This window comes from Protopterus annectens, chromosome 12.part0 (assembly GCF_019279795.1).
Source record: "Protopterus annectens isolate FY-2018-M chromosome 12.part0, PAN1.0, whole genome shotgun sequence".
NCBI classification, from domain to species: Eukaryota; Metazoa; Chordata; order Ceratodontiformes; family Protopteridae; genus Protopterus; species Protopterus annectens.
In genome coordinates, this window is record NC_056746.1 from 747,067,203 (window position 1) to 747,083,429 (window position 16,227).

At 43.7% G+C, this 16,227-nt stretch overlaps 1 protein-coding gene across 1 annotated transcript in view; it reads left to right on the top strand.

Moving 5' to 3' along the window:
- XPO6 (exportin 6) overlaps positions 1–16,227 on the top strand; it is a gene marked incomplete in the record, with an annotated part of 1,798,279 nt that overhangs the window by 1,568,158 nt on the left and 213,894 nt on the right. The window contains 1 exon segment of the mRNA XM_044089811.1: positions 6,049–6,210. Within this exon segment, the coding sequence (XP_043945746.1) occupies positions 6,049–6,210 (162 nt within the window).

The window sequence follows — 16,227 nt, forward strand, 5'->3', positions numbered from 1 at the left end:
TTCTAGACCTTACCCTAAAGGACAGAAAGGTGGCAAAATGTGGTTCCGCAAATCCCAAGGAGTCACGCCGGATACACGTGGTCAGTTTACCCCTAGAGGCAGAGGGGGTAACAATAACAGACGCCGCTCTAGAGGCAGAGGGGGTCCACAAAACCAGGGAAGCAGAGAGCCTCTCTGACAAGCCCTTTCAGCATCCCTGAGATGTTGCCCGACTGTCCATCCTTGGAGGCAGTCGGGGGAAGACTATCGCTGTACCCAGAAGCCTGGCTTTCCCTCACTCAAGACAGATGGGTACAGTCGATCATATCCGAGGGTTACAAAATTCCCTTCGAAGAAACTCCTTTCTCTCACTCAAATTCCCTTCCAGATGTACCACCCGGTCTAAGGGAAATTGCAGTTAGAAGTATTAAAACTTCTACAAAAAAGAGCCATTCAGCCAGTTACAACAGACCATTCAGAGCCCGGAATCTACTCAAGGTTCTTTTTGGTCCCCAAAAAGACGGGAGACTGGAGACCAATATTGGATCTCAGCAGACTCAACAAGTCTGTGAGAAAGACAAGATTCCGAATGGTCACACTTCAGTCAATTCTGCCCTTCTTACAGAAGGACAACTGGATGTGCTCAATAGATCTTCAGGATGCGTACTATCACATAAAAATTCACAGACGCTCCAGAAGGTTTCTCCGCTTTCGGCTGGGGTCCAGTCATTTCCAATTCAGAGCCCTGCCCTTTGGTCTCACTACAGCCCCCAGAGTGTTCACCAAATGTATGGCAGTGGTCACGGCTCACCTGAGACGTCAAGGATTCCAGGTGTTTCCGTATCTCGACGACTGGCTCCTTTCAGCCACCACCAGGCATCAGCTTCTTCAAGCCAGGTATTATACAATAAATCTTTGCACTCAATTGGGCATCTCGATCAACTCATAAAATCCTCCTTATTGCCCTGCCAGTCTATTACTTTCATAGGCGCAAACTTAAACACTGTTCGGATGTCAGCTACCCTCACAGACCAAAGAATCTCAGATATACAAAGTCACGTGAGAATCATCCTAGCCAGCAAGAAAGTACAAGCCAGAATGGTTCTAAAGGTGTTGGGCCTCATGGCTGCGGCCATTACCCTTCTTCCCCTGGCCCGCTTCTATATGCGCCTTCTTCAGTGGATGTTGTTCACTCAGTGGTCTTACCAACAACTTCCGATGCGTCACCAAATACTGGTGACACAGATTTGCAAGAATCATCTTTCTTGGTGGATTACTTCTCCCCAGACTCACCAAGGCAGACCCTTTGTGCCCCCAGCCCCGGTAGCCACTCTCACTGCAGACGCCTCCCTGATCGGGTGGGGGGGGGCATTATCAGGGCAGGATGGTTCATGGGACGTGGCAGCCGTTCGAATACCACCTGCACATAAATGTCCTAGAGATGAGAGCAGTGCTTTTAACGTTGCAAGCCCTCAACGACTTTCTTCCCTTGGGGACAATTGCAGTCCACACAGACAACATGTCTGTAGTATGGTATATCAACAAACAGGGCGGAACCAAGTCCTAACCCTTGTGTCGAGAAGCGCTCAGACTTTGGCAATGGGCGATCTCCTCTCATCGGTTTCTGGTAGCAACGCATATCCCTGGGAAAACCAACATTTTAGCGGACAGATTGAGCAGAGCTATTCTCATGCCTCACGAGTGGTCTCAAACAATCTATAGTGGAGGAGATTTTTCTAGAATGGGGCCGCCCATGTTGCGATCATTTTGCTACTCCCCAAAACAGCAAATGCCCAGACTTCTTCTCTCTCTTCCCACTGCCAGGCCATCCCCCCAGAGACGCTCTGACCCAGGATTGGCCCCAGGGACTTCTTTATGCCTTTCCTCCCTTTCCGCTTATTCCTCAAGTAATCCAGAAAGCCACCGTTTTGAGAGCCAAAATGATTCTCATTGCTCCTTATTGGCCTCGACAAATTTGGTTTCCGTTCCTCCATCGTCACCTTTTGGTGCAGCCGTGGCATCTGGACCTAGTGCCAGACCTTCTGATTCACCAGTCGGGTCAGCTGCACCGGTCTATCCCTTCTCTCAACCTCACAGCATGGTTGCTCCACTTCCTTCCTTAGCCAGGCTTCCTATGATCTCTAATCCTGTTAGAGACATCATAGTAGCTTCCCTGAAATCATCCACTAGGAGGATTTATACTAGCAAATGGAAACGTTTTTCTTGTTGGGCAAAAGCTAAAAATATTGATCCCTTTACTGCTCCAGTACAAGCAGTCTTGGATTTCTTAGCGGAAATCTTTCACGCGGGCTCCTCTTCTTCCACGGTCAAAATTCAGTTGGCTGCTATCTCGAACTTTCATGTCGGGTTCACAGATCACAACATTGTCCCACAGGCTTTGTAGAGCCTTCTTAAAAGGAATTTTTCTCCTGAAACCTCCAATCAGGAGTCCTCCTCCCCAATGGGACCTAAATTTGGTGCTGACATCCTTGATTCTTCCTCCCTTCGAGCCAGCTGTTTCATGTTCCCTGAAATTTCTTTCATGGAAAACTTTATTCCTGGTTGCTATTACATCGGCTAGGAGGGTGTCTGAACTTCATGCTCTATCTGTTCGCCCCCCCTATTTAGTCTTCCACAAAGACAGAGTATCATTGAGAACTAATCCGACCTTTTTGACTAAGGTCGCCTCAAAGACTTATTTGAATCAGGCTATTGATCTTCCTGTATTTTTCCCAAACTACTCAAAAATTACATTATCTTGATGTTCACCGCCAACTCCGATATTATTTGGATAGAACAAAACAATTCAGGAAATCCGATCAGCTCTTTGTTTCTTATGCTGATAACAAGAAAGGCCTTCCTGTCTCAAAAGTGACCTTATCTAGATGGCTTTCTTCTGTCATCTCTGAAATTTATCAGCTCAGGGGAAAACAGCTGTGCTCGAAACCTAAAGCGCATTCAACCAGAAGCTTAGCCACTTCCACAGCTTTTCAAGCTAGACTTCCATTAGACACTATTTGTGCAGCAGCCACTTGGGCCACTCCTCATACCTTTGTTTCCCATTACAAATTGGATTTGGCCTCCAGGGACAGAGCCAGTTTTGGCTCTACAGTTCTCAAGAGTCTGTTCCATTGAGCCACCCAGGATAGAGGTGCTAGGGACGCAGTCCCATCAAGCAAGAATGAAGGCGAGATTGACAACTTAACATTGAGAAGTTATGTACCTACCATAACGTTCCATGTTAGTTGTCTTCTCTCGCCTTCTTTCTTGCGACCCTCCCTCCTTCCCCCTGGCCTGGACAGACCTTTCTCTCTACAAGGTAGTATGCTTCTGAAGACCATACAGTGCTGGTCCTCCTACCATCCTTCAGGATTTTTTCTCTCCTTCTTTCTTCCTTTTTGGAAGTATTTATGCTAGGTGTTATTGCCTATAGTCCTCAAACGAGATCTGGGTACTTACCGCCTTGCATCATGGGATATGGGGCTGCCTCGAGCTGGTAAAAGTGACTCTCGAGCTTAGCAAGGTGCCGAGTCGGAGCCGAGGATCGGCTCCGAACCCATCAAGCAAGAAAGAAGGCGAGAGAAGACAACTAACATGGAATGTTATGGTAGGTACATAACTTCTCATTATATGATAGCATGGTAATGTAGTAAGATAGATCATTTTTATGAGAGATTATTTATTCATTAGTTTATGTAAGTTGTTTAGTATAGTTTCTACATAGTTGTATGTATCCATACTACTGTTATTTTTACATGCATTCAGGTATATTGTATTTATATTTATATATGAATACATATGTATTTCACTCTTTGAGTATTTTAGGAATACAAGTTATGTTTTATTAATCAAGTCAGCCACTTATGTATTTGATTAATGAAGAGATGAAGCGACATGTGATTGGCTCTTTAACTCTATAAAATGTATTTTAAATAAGATGGCAGTCAAGTCTGAAGCGTTTATCTAAACGTGAAAGTGCTTACTGGCCGTTTGTATACTTTATGTCCTTGAAATAGTTATTTTCGTGAGAGGTCGGCTCCGATTGTTGTGTTTGTGCCCTTCTCTACTATATGGTGATCCTCTCCTTGCCAGTATCCAGTCCGCTTTGAAAACCATGTTTGAGACCTGCTACAATCAAATTGCCAAGTTCGCAACTAATGCAAAATATTCCTCCCATCACTGCTCCTCCTTACACTTACTGAATTCGCTCAAACTCCCACATTACCTTACATACTTATAATTAAGTACAGTACACAATCAGCAAACCATCAGACTACCCAGCCCTTACTTCTGTACTTACTATCACCCAAACAGACCTCTCTGATTTGAAAACCACCTTTTGCAAGTCGAAAAACCAAAACTTCCAGTTGGCCAAATACTCTGCTCTTTCTCTATTGCCAAACAGTGGAATGTAGCCTCATTAACTATTAGGACCACCAGTAAAGCTGCTTTCAAAAAGTCTCTACAGCAACACCTCTCCACTCTATGGCACTGCACAAACTCCAATTCTCAACCTCCCAAATCCTGATTCCCCAGACTCATAACTACTTTCACCTTTATTGACTTTCTTCTTTTAGCCTGATCTTTTCTACCTACTAATATGAGCATCATAAGAATGATCATCTAGGCTTACCTTATTGATGTACTTACCTGACATGCTCTCCTAAGTTGTACTACTGACTTGTATGATTGACATGTACTCTCATGCCTTATTTTTTATGATACATCCTGCAGAACAAATCTTTTAGTGTTAAGTAATGTAGTAAGAATATTAAATTATCAACGTGTTTTTTTAGTATACCTAAATGTGACATCTTGTATGTATATTGTACTATCATTAATGTAGTTGCTAATATTTAGCTTCTACCCTTGCTTAACTGTATTTGCATACCCTTTATGTACTCCAAGTAATGTACTGAACCAATACTTTGTTCATTTAACTATGAATTTTCTATTATATGTATGTGTTGATGTGCAGCTTTTCTCCCTGGGCCTCTCCTGAAAATGGGCTCACTTCAGTCTAGTGGACTTTCCCAGTAAACAAATGCAAATAAATCAAGGGAGACAATTCTTACTCACTCCAGATACCCAAAGGCATCTCATGCACATAATAAAATCATTCAGGAAGGCTGATCAGCTATTTGTTTCCTGTGATGGTAAGACAACCATTATCAAAGCAGGCAATTTGTAATGGTTATCCTATGCTATTTCTTCTGCTATTTTCACCATAAGTCAGTTCCAAGTAGGGTAGGGCCTTGTCTTCTGTAGTTCTTTGAAAAGTGGACATTTAAGTTTTCTAGAGGCTGCAAGTTGGTCCTCTGTTCATAATTTTGCACATAACTGTAGACTGAATTAGTTTTCTAGGTCTAGAGCTAACATTTCTAGGACTATTTTCCATGGGCTTCTGCATTCATAAATATCTTCCTCCTCTCTATTTTTCTAAGCTGCGGTAGTCTATACAAATAGCTTAGGCTACTGCAACAGTTATAGTATTTAACATAGTACAGTTTTGTAAGTGGAATATCCCATAGCAGTAGATGTTCGAACTGATCACTGATGCAGTAGCCATCCCCTCCCATCATTCCTCTTCTAGCACCTTATCTGTTTTTCCCGTGGTGCGGATGTGTATACTCCACGTGTGTATGTTTTTATGTGTATGTATATGTTTTATTTATTGTTTTCATAGTGTTTACCTTTCAGGGCTGTAGCCTCGCTTCTTGAGGCAAGGAAGCTTTGAAGCTTTTTGGTGCTCTGACTGCATTTTAAATGGAGCTCTACTCAAGTTCCTGGTGGTTAGAGCACATGGAAAGCACCCTTAATCTTTGTAAAGTTGGCCGGTTGGTCCTATCCTTAGCAGGATCTAACCCAAATATCTCAGGCTGCTGCAGCAGTGATCAGTTAGAACATCTTTTGTTGTGATAGTTACCACTTACACAGATTCCTTTATTGTGAATTTAGGTAGTGACATTGGTTATCAAGAAATGCATAATTTATGTATTTTCTGCAATCACCGCTCCCCTGTATGTATTGTGGCAGTTAATATGCTTTCTGTTTGCACTTTTTTGTTAGCGTCCATCTCCTGATGTCAAAGCAGAACTGTTTGAGCTGTTGTATGAGGTTCTGCATCACAACTGGCGATACTTTTTCAAGTCAACAGTCCTTGCCAGTGTCCATCGAGGGACAGCTGAAGAGCAGATGGAAAATGAAAACCAGTTCATTGCTATTATGCAGGTAGTTTAAGTCTTTCATGCAGTTGTTGACCTGTGTGACCTCCCCTTTCTTAATCAGTGGCAGAGTAAGCCTAGCTTTTTTAGTTATTGAGCAATTATTTTTTTTGTAAAGAAATTAATTTTTAAGATGTTTATCCACTAAAGTCATATGCCATCACATATTTCGTATTGTAGAAGTGTGCTATGAAAAATGTAAGTGTACTGAAAATATTGCTAAAAATGTGAATGAAATGAACTTTAATGGATCAAGTTGCTTTTGGGTAGAATGCAGAAAGAACTGGATATTTGACTTCTGATGGAAGGTTTTCTTTCAGTTTGACATGCGATTCCTTCACAGTGCAGCCTAACTCATACAAACCTGATTTCTGTATCACATTCGTCATGGTATTTACTTGGGTGTGGTATAATTGGGAAGGGAGTTTCAAAGCTTGTTTTGTCCCAGATAATTGAAAGTTGTTTGCACTGCATAGCAGTTTAGTTTCATTATTTTTTTTTCTTTTCATCTAGAGCTAGATCATGGGTGCTCTGGAGATGATACTCTTTCTGGGGTTGGCTCATAGTCCTGCACCAGCCTTTTAGTCCACATTAAAGGAGGGGTCCAAATGGTCTTCCTCTGACAAGCTTCTTATCTTAAGGCCTGGATCAAGCAGATATTTTGTCTTTTGGAGCTTGATGCACAGTATCATTGTTCTTTCTGAAGCCAGATACATGTAATACACTGGCCTCTCCCTATGTCATGCTGCCTTTGGCTAGTGTGTGATCCAGTACTGGTTCCCAGTCTCCGTGTACCTGTTAATTGATCTTTCATGTACCAAGAAGTAGCAGAGATCGTAGCACTCTTGCCTCCAGTATTTGTAAATAAATACAAGGCTCTTGAAGCCACTGTCTTGAGAAACAGATGAATGAGCCCCACTCCCTGCTTCCACGTTTTCAGATTACTTTTCCTTTGGAAATGCCCTTATGAGAAACAGCTTAGACTGTTTTCAGGCCCCTTTTCTTGCCTGCAGTGTACCTGCAGCATTTCTTTGGGGAGGGAGCTGAGGAGCCTTGAGATTTTTTGCTTTTTGTGCATGTTTAGCTGTCTGGAAGTACTCTGCTTCCAAATTGCCCTCCGTAAGGCCAATATCCTTAACAGTTAAACCAATACATTGCTGTATTTTCTTCAGTCCAGTTTAACTCTGAGACCATAGGATTTTGCTACTTTGCCAGTGAATAAGAATTATGTAAACCTCAAGTGCAAGAAGAAAGTTTTCTACTTTCCTGTGTTGGGATTAGAGGCCATCATCTGTTCATGTCACCTACCTCACTTCCAGTTCTACAAAATGACAAAAGTACTGGATAACCTCAACAATCCCTTGGAGTTTGAGCTTAAGTAGGATATTTGACACTGTTTCTGCAGCATCCAGTTTGGGATATCTTTTGTCCTTCTGCAGTTTTGACTTCTGTGATGAGTTATGTAGAGCAGTAGGCTTAGGTGCATGTTAGCCCAGGATGGCATGGCTACAGTACTCTGGTCAAGTAGCTCAGGACCTGGTCAGTGACTATCTGAGGAGGAAGCAGACCGTCGTCTCCCAGTAGGGCCTTTCTGAATTCTTTGCCTATAACTTGCAATTCTTTCTCTGCTAGACTTCGACAACCCCAGTAGAGGAGGAGTCTTCCTTAGGGGTCTTTGGAAGGCCCTGTCTTGTCATATGGTCTTGTTTCCTCTGGTGTCAGTGAAGCTGGCCAGTTCAATGAGTCCTCCGGCTGCCCTGTGGTGGTTCAAGCATATGTTTTGGGTTCTCTGTGGGTGGAACAATTCTCCAAAATTGCCTAGTTTGAAGCACTATTGAAACGTTTCCATCTGTTGTAGGCATGGTCACCTTCTTTTGCATCGTGGCACTCATCATTCCTCTCTCAGAAAACTACTATGATTGGTCATTTTGGTTCAGCAGAGCTTTTTTTGATAGGCCCAGATTCTCCTCCTGAAGGGGGCTATGCAAGATGCACCAGTCTTAGAACATGGTGGGAATTTTTCTCCCACCTCTTCCTGATCCTGAAGGGGATGAATATTCTTTGCAACATTGTGGTCTTCGACAGCTGAACCATTACACTGTTCCAGGTAATTGTCATCCTGCATAAGATGGTGCCACTGGTCCCACAGAGTGCTTACTGGAAATGATGGATCACTTTTTGTTACATCACTAATTTGGAATTTACACGAGCCTCTTTGGCTGCTTATTTGTGGTTATCCCTTCAGTATAAAAATGTATCAATTTGGGTGTTTTAGTGGGCAGTCAGGTGTCATTGATTTCAGAGCTGTGACACTCAAACTTGCTGTTAATGTGACCCTTTTGTTTGTTTAATTGTATCTGTTAGTCATGGTGGAGCACTGATCCAGATGGGTCATATTTCAGACTCTGCCTGAGAGTACTGTCTGGTTAAATGACTTGCACAGTAGGGAAGTTGAGGCTGAGGGAATCAAACTCTTAACCACAGTAAGCAGGCATTAATAGGTCATAACCTTAATCTTCTGTATTAATTGCCAGACCCTTTAGCCCTCAAGTATTGGAAGGCTCCCATCAGTCCTCTGGAGATTCTAGCCTTCCTGCAGTCAAATATGCCGTATGTTTTGATAGATGCATTGCTTTTGAACTGGGGAGTCCACTAGATTCCCACTCATTGCTGGGAACAGGATCTCTTGGGGAGGCTCCAGATAAATAATTTAGAGCTCAGATCAGTACTTCTAACCCCAGATGTCTTGGGGTAAGAGCTGCTTTACAGGCCTCACTGCCATTCAGTCAACCAGTCTAGTGTGATACGTAAATGAGCAAGAGGAGCAAGGGACCTTCCTTCTCTCTTGTGAAGTGATGCTTATATGCTGTAGTGCCATATAAAAGGGGGCATCCTTCTGTCATTGCTTCTCATCTTTTACTCATGGCTGCTCTGAGCTGGACTTTTCACGTCTTTCCTGGAGTTTCTGATTCAGAGGCCATGTTAATCAGGGTCTTCCGACTTGCATTTTTGTGGTTACTGAGGATCAACCAGATGAAATTAAATAACGGTAATAAAAATCCTTTTTAGTTGATTGTTTTTTAATGGCATCTTTGTTTTTAGTGTTTGCTGTTAAAGCTGCACAATCATGGCATTTAGCCACCATGATTGTGCATCTCTACTGCTAAGATGAGGGAAATATTTAAAATTCTAACTGGACATGCTCAGTGTTGCTGTAGGTATGGGAAGGAAGGCTTTCATTTTAGAGTTTGTGTTAACATGCGCGGAGCAGAGAATTCCATGGATGGCACTGTAGGTGCCAGTAAGTTAACATATTCATGACACCAAGTAAAGCCATTGGGTCAGAAGCTACTGGCATTATTATAAAAATAAGAAGTACAAGACTGTGTCTTAAAATTTACCAGAATTCGATATAGGTACTGCCAGATGCTCTGACTGTGGTTCATGCTCAAAATATCTTTAGCTCTTGGAAGTATAATTAACTAGAAATTAATGAAAATGAAAAAGTGTCTGCAAAAGGCAGAAGATAAGCAGACATTAGAGATTTCTTGGAATGATGCAGTGTGTTGTAAAGTTTGTATCTAGTGTATTTAAAATATCTGTGACTCCAAGAAAGCTGTTGAAGCAGTTTGTAGCCTGAGAAAGGGAGCTATGAAGGGAAGAGCGGTTTAAAATGCGTAAGAAAGTAATCACCGATACACCATCATTAAAAGTACTATGATATGAATAAGGCAGTTGAACTGCAAGTAGATGGCAGTCAGACTGGTACTTGTGTTCCTTCACGAGAATAGACTAATTTACCTATAGGACAAGAACACTAACTGATGCTCCAATAGAAAATGAATTGTATAGTACTACTGTTTCAACATGAGAAATTCAGTGAATTCCTATGGTAAAGAAGTTCAGGTGGACGTAGACAAAACTTTATAAGGTATATTCAGAAAATATTTGTACAAAGCATCTGAGGTTGCATATGTTACTTTATTCTACAAAAGTCTGATCTAAATATGAAATGCAAACTAAAGACCTCAAGTAGCAGATATGTTGTGCAGACCTTAATCACCAAAAAAAGGTATGAAGGACAAGTAAGATACTATGAGTAATACTGCAGTTGCAGTGTTCAAAAGAAAAAAGTGAAATAATTTCAGAGGTACTGGTGTGTGACATAGAATTATAGCCACTGAAAGAAATTACATGAAAAGATTAACATTAGCAAAAATCATTAATAAGGTAAGAATTTCTCTTTGTTTTGTTTTGGGGAAGGAACAATATGGTACCACAGCTTAATGCTGAGGTCTAACAGAGTAAGTGTTCCAAGCTAGCTGAGAGATGTTTGAGTGGATACATGAACCACATCTGGAAAGGATACAGCGTAAAGAAAGTGGAAGAGATGCAGTGTATTGACTTTAAATATCAGTCTAAATAGATCACATATTGCAGTCATGACACTTGCAATACCTAAGCTAACTAATAAACTATGTGCTTATCTTGGTAATAAAGGCCATCTTCATCTGTTGAGCAGAGTGGGCACAGATGAGTTCCAGTTTATAGATGCCATCAAACTCATTTTTCCAAGCTCCCTGAAATTAAACTGGCAGGCAAAAGTGCTGGTCTGATTAGTGCATTTAAAGTCTGTATCCTCAATAGAGGTCACCTGAATTTGTAATGTATGACAGAGATCTGCAACAGAAGAGTCAGGAATTCAGAAAGTTTGTGCTTAAGCGAGATTCACATATAATGTCCATTTTACATTATCTGCAAAATAATGGGCAAGTGGAAGAGATCTCCAAACAATGAAAAAGTTCATGGAAAAAAAAAAAGCAATATCAAAAATTGGACTATTCTGTCACATTTTTAAAATGTAGATATGATGATGTCCACTTCATTCCATTAACCTGTGGGAGTACAGTTCTGAGGCTCAGAACAGACCAGCTGCCACCTTCTAGTTCGATACTCCTGACTTGAGCTCCTCCTCCCTACCCATAATGCCTGTCTCCCACACTACCTCAGATCTCATTTACCACGCTTAGAGTTCACATAGAGTTCCTTGGCTTGCGCTTCTCTGTGAGTTAGTGTTTTCTGCTTATTGTTTCTTTCCGTACCTGTCTCTCATCTGTTCTTCTCTAGTTCCCTGTCTAGTTTTTCAGGTTTCTGTCCATCAGGTTTAAAAAAAAACCTCCAATTCTGCCTTTTCTTTGCTTTCTCTCTTCCTCATGGCCGTTCAAAAGCCATTAGAATTTAAGTGCACTTACTGTGAGCGGAAGATCCCATTATCTGACAATCCACAGGGTAGTGCGTGTACTGTTTGGCGCCTCAACATCTGGATGCCTCCTGTGAGGTTTGCAAGGCTTTTCATCCTTGGGCTCTAGTGGACAGGAGGAGTAAACTTAATTTAAAGGGGTTACTTTCTCTTCCTGCCACCGCAGTGATACCTTCAACATCAGGGGCTCAGTCCCCTTCAGAAAACCCAGGGAGTCCTAAGAATCCAGGAGACTGTCTTCCACAAGGTCTTCCTCGGAACAACCCAGGAGTAAGGTGAAGCTTTTGGAGTGGAACTTGCTCTGCTCCAGTCTCAGTGACCACTAGCTCCTGTCTGCCGTGTTCATCCTCTGTTGCTACTGGGCTGAGTGGTGCTCCCACTGCATTGCATCCTAGTGTCGTGCTGGGGTCTTCCTTGCCTGTCCATACTAGGGCTCCTTCCTGTTCTCCACTGAGATCCTCCCAGACCCCCTTCAACTACTACTTCTGGGTGTTCCCAAAGTTTGTCCTCTAAAGACATTGGTAAACTCATGAGGCAATTTCTAGAGAGACAGATCCAGATGGGGCTTGTGTCCACTCTGTCCACATCGGATCTGTTAGGGTTTCCCAGTTCTAACTTGTAGCGTCTTCTCTGATTCAACACCTAGTTTTGGAGTTGTCTGTTCCGTTGATTCCCAGTGCCAGGGTGTCAGAGCCAATAAGAGCTCCTCTTCGCCTCTGTTTTCCCTGAATTGCTTAGCTCTGCCTGCTTTGGTTCCAAGAGTATTTCGGAGCTGTAGCACCGAGGGTTGGTTTTTGGGGGGGGGGGGGGTTGACCTTCACTCCAAAGCTTTCGGAGCAGTCTCTTCCCCTATCTGCCTCAGCCTTTGACAGCTCTGCTTCAACTCCCCCATCAGAGGGGAAGGCCCATTCTCTCAGGGAGGTGTTGCCTCCAGTGATGCAGCTCCAGGTGGTTCAGGATCCTTCCACCTTCGAGGTTGTGGGAGAATGTCCTGTCTGTTCCTAGGAGATCCTCTACATTTATCTCGACAGAACTTTCCTGCCTCATTCTGGAACTGTGCCAGAGACCTCTGAGCTGCCACATAGACAGCTGGTCCCAGAAAGCCTACACACCGTTCCCTCAGTGGATCCCCAAGCTTCTTCCAACACCTCCCTGGAACGGCCTCTCAGAGTGCCCTCGGAAGCAACCGTGTAAAAGGAGGCATGTGGATTTCCCTATGGAATCTCTTGCTACAGATATAGTTTTCGAGGAAGGTGAACAGTCTCCCAAATCACCACCCGACATGGTCTCCTTGGAAGATTTACTTGAAATCCTTTACCAGAAGGGTAGCTGGTCTGCCCAAAACCCTCACCCAGAAGAATCAGTACTATGGGAGGCATTCAGAGCCGGCCCATCTACTACCTGCATGTCCCCCCCAGCTAACCCGCTCATCTAACTGGTGTCATCGAGGACCTGGAAGGAGCTGGATACAGTGGAAGCAATTCCCAGATGCACTGACAATTTTGAGTGCTCCGGCTGACAAAGCTTTCTGGAGTAAAGGAATCCCCATGGATGCCATGGTTGTGGTGGCAGCCACCAAGAAGGACCTGGCTCAGTAAAGCTCATCTGCCCACCCCCCTAATGCAGAATCCTATGCGTTGGACAGATTTGGCAAGAGTCTGCACCTCCCCTACCTTTGCGCTTAGTGCGTTGAACTATTTGTCGCATTTTACCTGGCTACAGAAGGACTTAGTTAAGGGATTTTTCTAGCTCAGTTCCAGGATCCATGCCTATCGAGGAATTGGGAGTCCTTTTCCTCTAGGCTGTCGACCTAACACTCCTTAGCCAATGCGTCCATGAAGCTTGTGTGTCACGCTGCATAGGGTACCTCATGGGTGGCCAATTCCAGCATCGCCATATGGCACCATGCCTGGATGAGGCTGTATGATTTTGTGGAGCTTTTCAAACAGTCCTTTATTAATGCCCCCTTTGATGGCTCCACCTTGTTTCGGCCTGCAGTATGTGGCACTTTAACCCAGAGTGAGAAAGATGGTAAGAGCCTCTCTGCCAATTGGGATCTGTTTTTGTACTCAACAATGGACCTTCTTTTCCAGGAACAAGCATGGAAGTAAGAAGACATAGTTTCAGAAGTTGCAGGGTCCTTTCCAGGATACTCGAGGAGACTTTTTCCCCCCTGAGACAGAGGGGAATATGGTCAGAATGAGAGATGTTGCCTGCACTGCCGAAGGAGTCTACAGAATCAAGACTCGCGGGAACCTGCCTCAGACAAGTCTTTCCAGTCACCCTGAACTATTGCCTGACTGCTCTTGTCTGGAAGCAGTTGGGGGACATTTCTCCTTTCACCCAGAAGCCTAGGAGGTCATCACAAACAAGAAATGGGTGCTAGGAATCGTATCCAGAGATCACATCATTCCCTTTTCCGACGTTCCCAAACAAAAATTTTACTTCCTCTATGTTCCAATCAGAGGGAGGACGTGCCCAGGAAATAAGAAAGGTACTGCAAAAAAAGAGTCATCCAAGAGGTCCCCCGATCAAGTCGGATCTGGCATTTACTCCATATTTTTTTAGTGCCCAAAAAAAACAGGGAACTTGGGATGTATCCTGGATCTGACCTCTCTGAATGAGTCAGTGATGCGTGCACAGTTGGGAATGGTAATGATTCAGTCCATCTTACCCCCACTAAAGATGGGTGTTTGGATGTGCTCTATAAACCTCAAGGATGCATACTACCATGATCAGAATGGATAGGCGCTCTAGGTATCTTTTGTGTTTCAGGCTGGGAGTCTGTCATTGCCAGTTCTGGTCTCACCACAGCCCCCAGGGTGTTCACCAAATGTCTAGCAGTAGTTGCAGCTCATCTCTGACTGCAAAGTTATCAGATATTTCCATATTTGGATGACTGGTTCCTGACTGCCCCAACCAGGCATCTACTTTTTCAGGCCAGGGATTCCTCAGTTTAGCTTCAACCCTGAGGATAACCATCAACTTACAGAAGTCACAGTTGGATCCAGTACAAGCCATAGATTTCATAGAGGCCTGTCTAGACACAAGGGTGTCCTGTGCTTAACTTACAATGGTCAGGGTATCAAATCTAAAGTTTCACATCAGCCAGATCTATGACTGCTCAAAAACCCCTGGCCTGTCTAGTTCTCAGGGCATTAGCCTCCATGGCAACAACCATAGCTCTCCTTCCAGTGACACACTTCCTTATGCGAATACTTCAGTGGACCTTGGTAGTAGAGTGGTAGCTTCTCAAAAATCCTCTGTCTCATGTATGCACGGAGTCTCTACTTTGGTGGATTCACTCCCCAGAAATCATTCAAGGTCCCCTATTCATTCTTCCCTCCCCAGTCGCCACATTGACCACAGATGCCTCCCAATTTGGGTTGGGGGGGGTCATTGTCCGGACCGGACAGTCCAAGGCACGTGGATGTCCCTGGAGACCAAATTGCATGTCAATATTTTCGAGATGAGAGAGGTTCTTCTTGGGTTGCAGGAACTAGACAACTTTCTTCCTCCGGGGACTACTGCAATCCAAATGGACAACATGTCAGTGGTTTGGTATATCAACAAATCGGGAGGGATCAAGTCGTACCCCATTGTTAAGAAGCAATGAGTGTGTGGCAAAGCAAAAACATTTTCTGGGGTCTGATGAGCATTGGCGTCAGGCGACTTAACCCAGTGTTCATCCTGCAGTGCCACTTATGCTTACCAAAAGTGACCCACTGGGCACTGGCATTCCACACCCAGCTCCAAGCCAGTGATTCGTGCTCTTTACCCATTTAACGTTTGAGAATAGGTTGAGATAGTTTTGGCCCCAATACCTCTAATCATTTGCTTTACCAGATAAAACTGCGTCTGCTGAGCACCAGCTATCCTGAGAGAAATGTCTGCCAACCACTTTCTGATAGCAATGCACATTCAGGAGGAGTTCACCATTTTAGCTGAAAGGCTCCGCCAAGTGGTTCTGATGCCTCATGAGTGGTCCCTGAATCAGTTCATGGCAGACATGATCTTCCAGAAGTGGGGTCATTCTTGCTGCAATACTTTTATATCCGACAAAAAATGCAGCATGTATTTTGCCTTGATACCTCCTCAGGGGCAGTCCCCCAGGAACGCTCTTGTTCATGCTTGGCCCTCCAGTCTACACTGCCTTTCCCCCTCTTCTGTTGATTCCCCAGTTCCTACAGAAAGCTCTCCGGTTGCGATGCAAAGAAATCCTCATTACTCCTTTTTGCCCGTGACAAATCTGGTTCACCTTTCTTTGGTCTCAACTGGTTTGTCCCCAATGAAGTTAGATCCAAGTCCAGATCTGCTCTCTCATCGTTGGGGCATCCACATCTGGACATTCAGGGCCTGAAATTAACTGCATGGTTTCTTCACTTCTAATGATGGCTAGATGTCTCAGGCTTTCTTCCCCTATTCGAGAAATTTTGATTTCATCCCATAGGGCTTCCACATGGAAAATTTGCAAGTGGAAGAGGTTTTGTTTTTGGGCTGAACAAAAACAGATCCTTTTACAACCCTGGTTTCAGTTTTACTAGACGTTTTGGCTTCCATTTTCAAGGATGGTGCTAGCTACTTTACTGTCAAAGTTCAACTAGCTGCTATTTCCAACTTTCACTTTGGATTAGAGTCCTTATCTCTTTCTTCTTAACTGTGTAAAGCCTTTCTCAGGGGCACCTTTCTGCTCTGTCCACCAGTCAAAGATCCTACTCGCCCATGGGACTTTACTATGATTCCCCCGCCCCCCCAAGCTTTTTA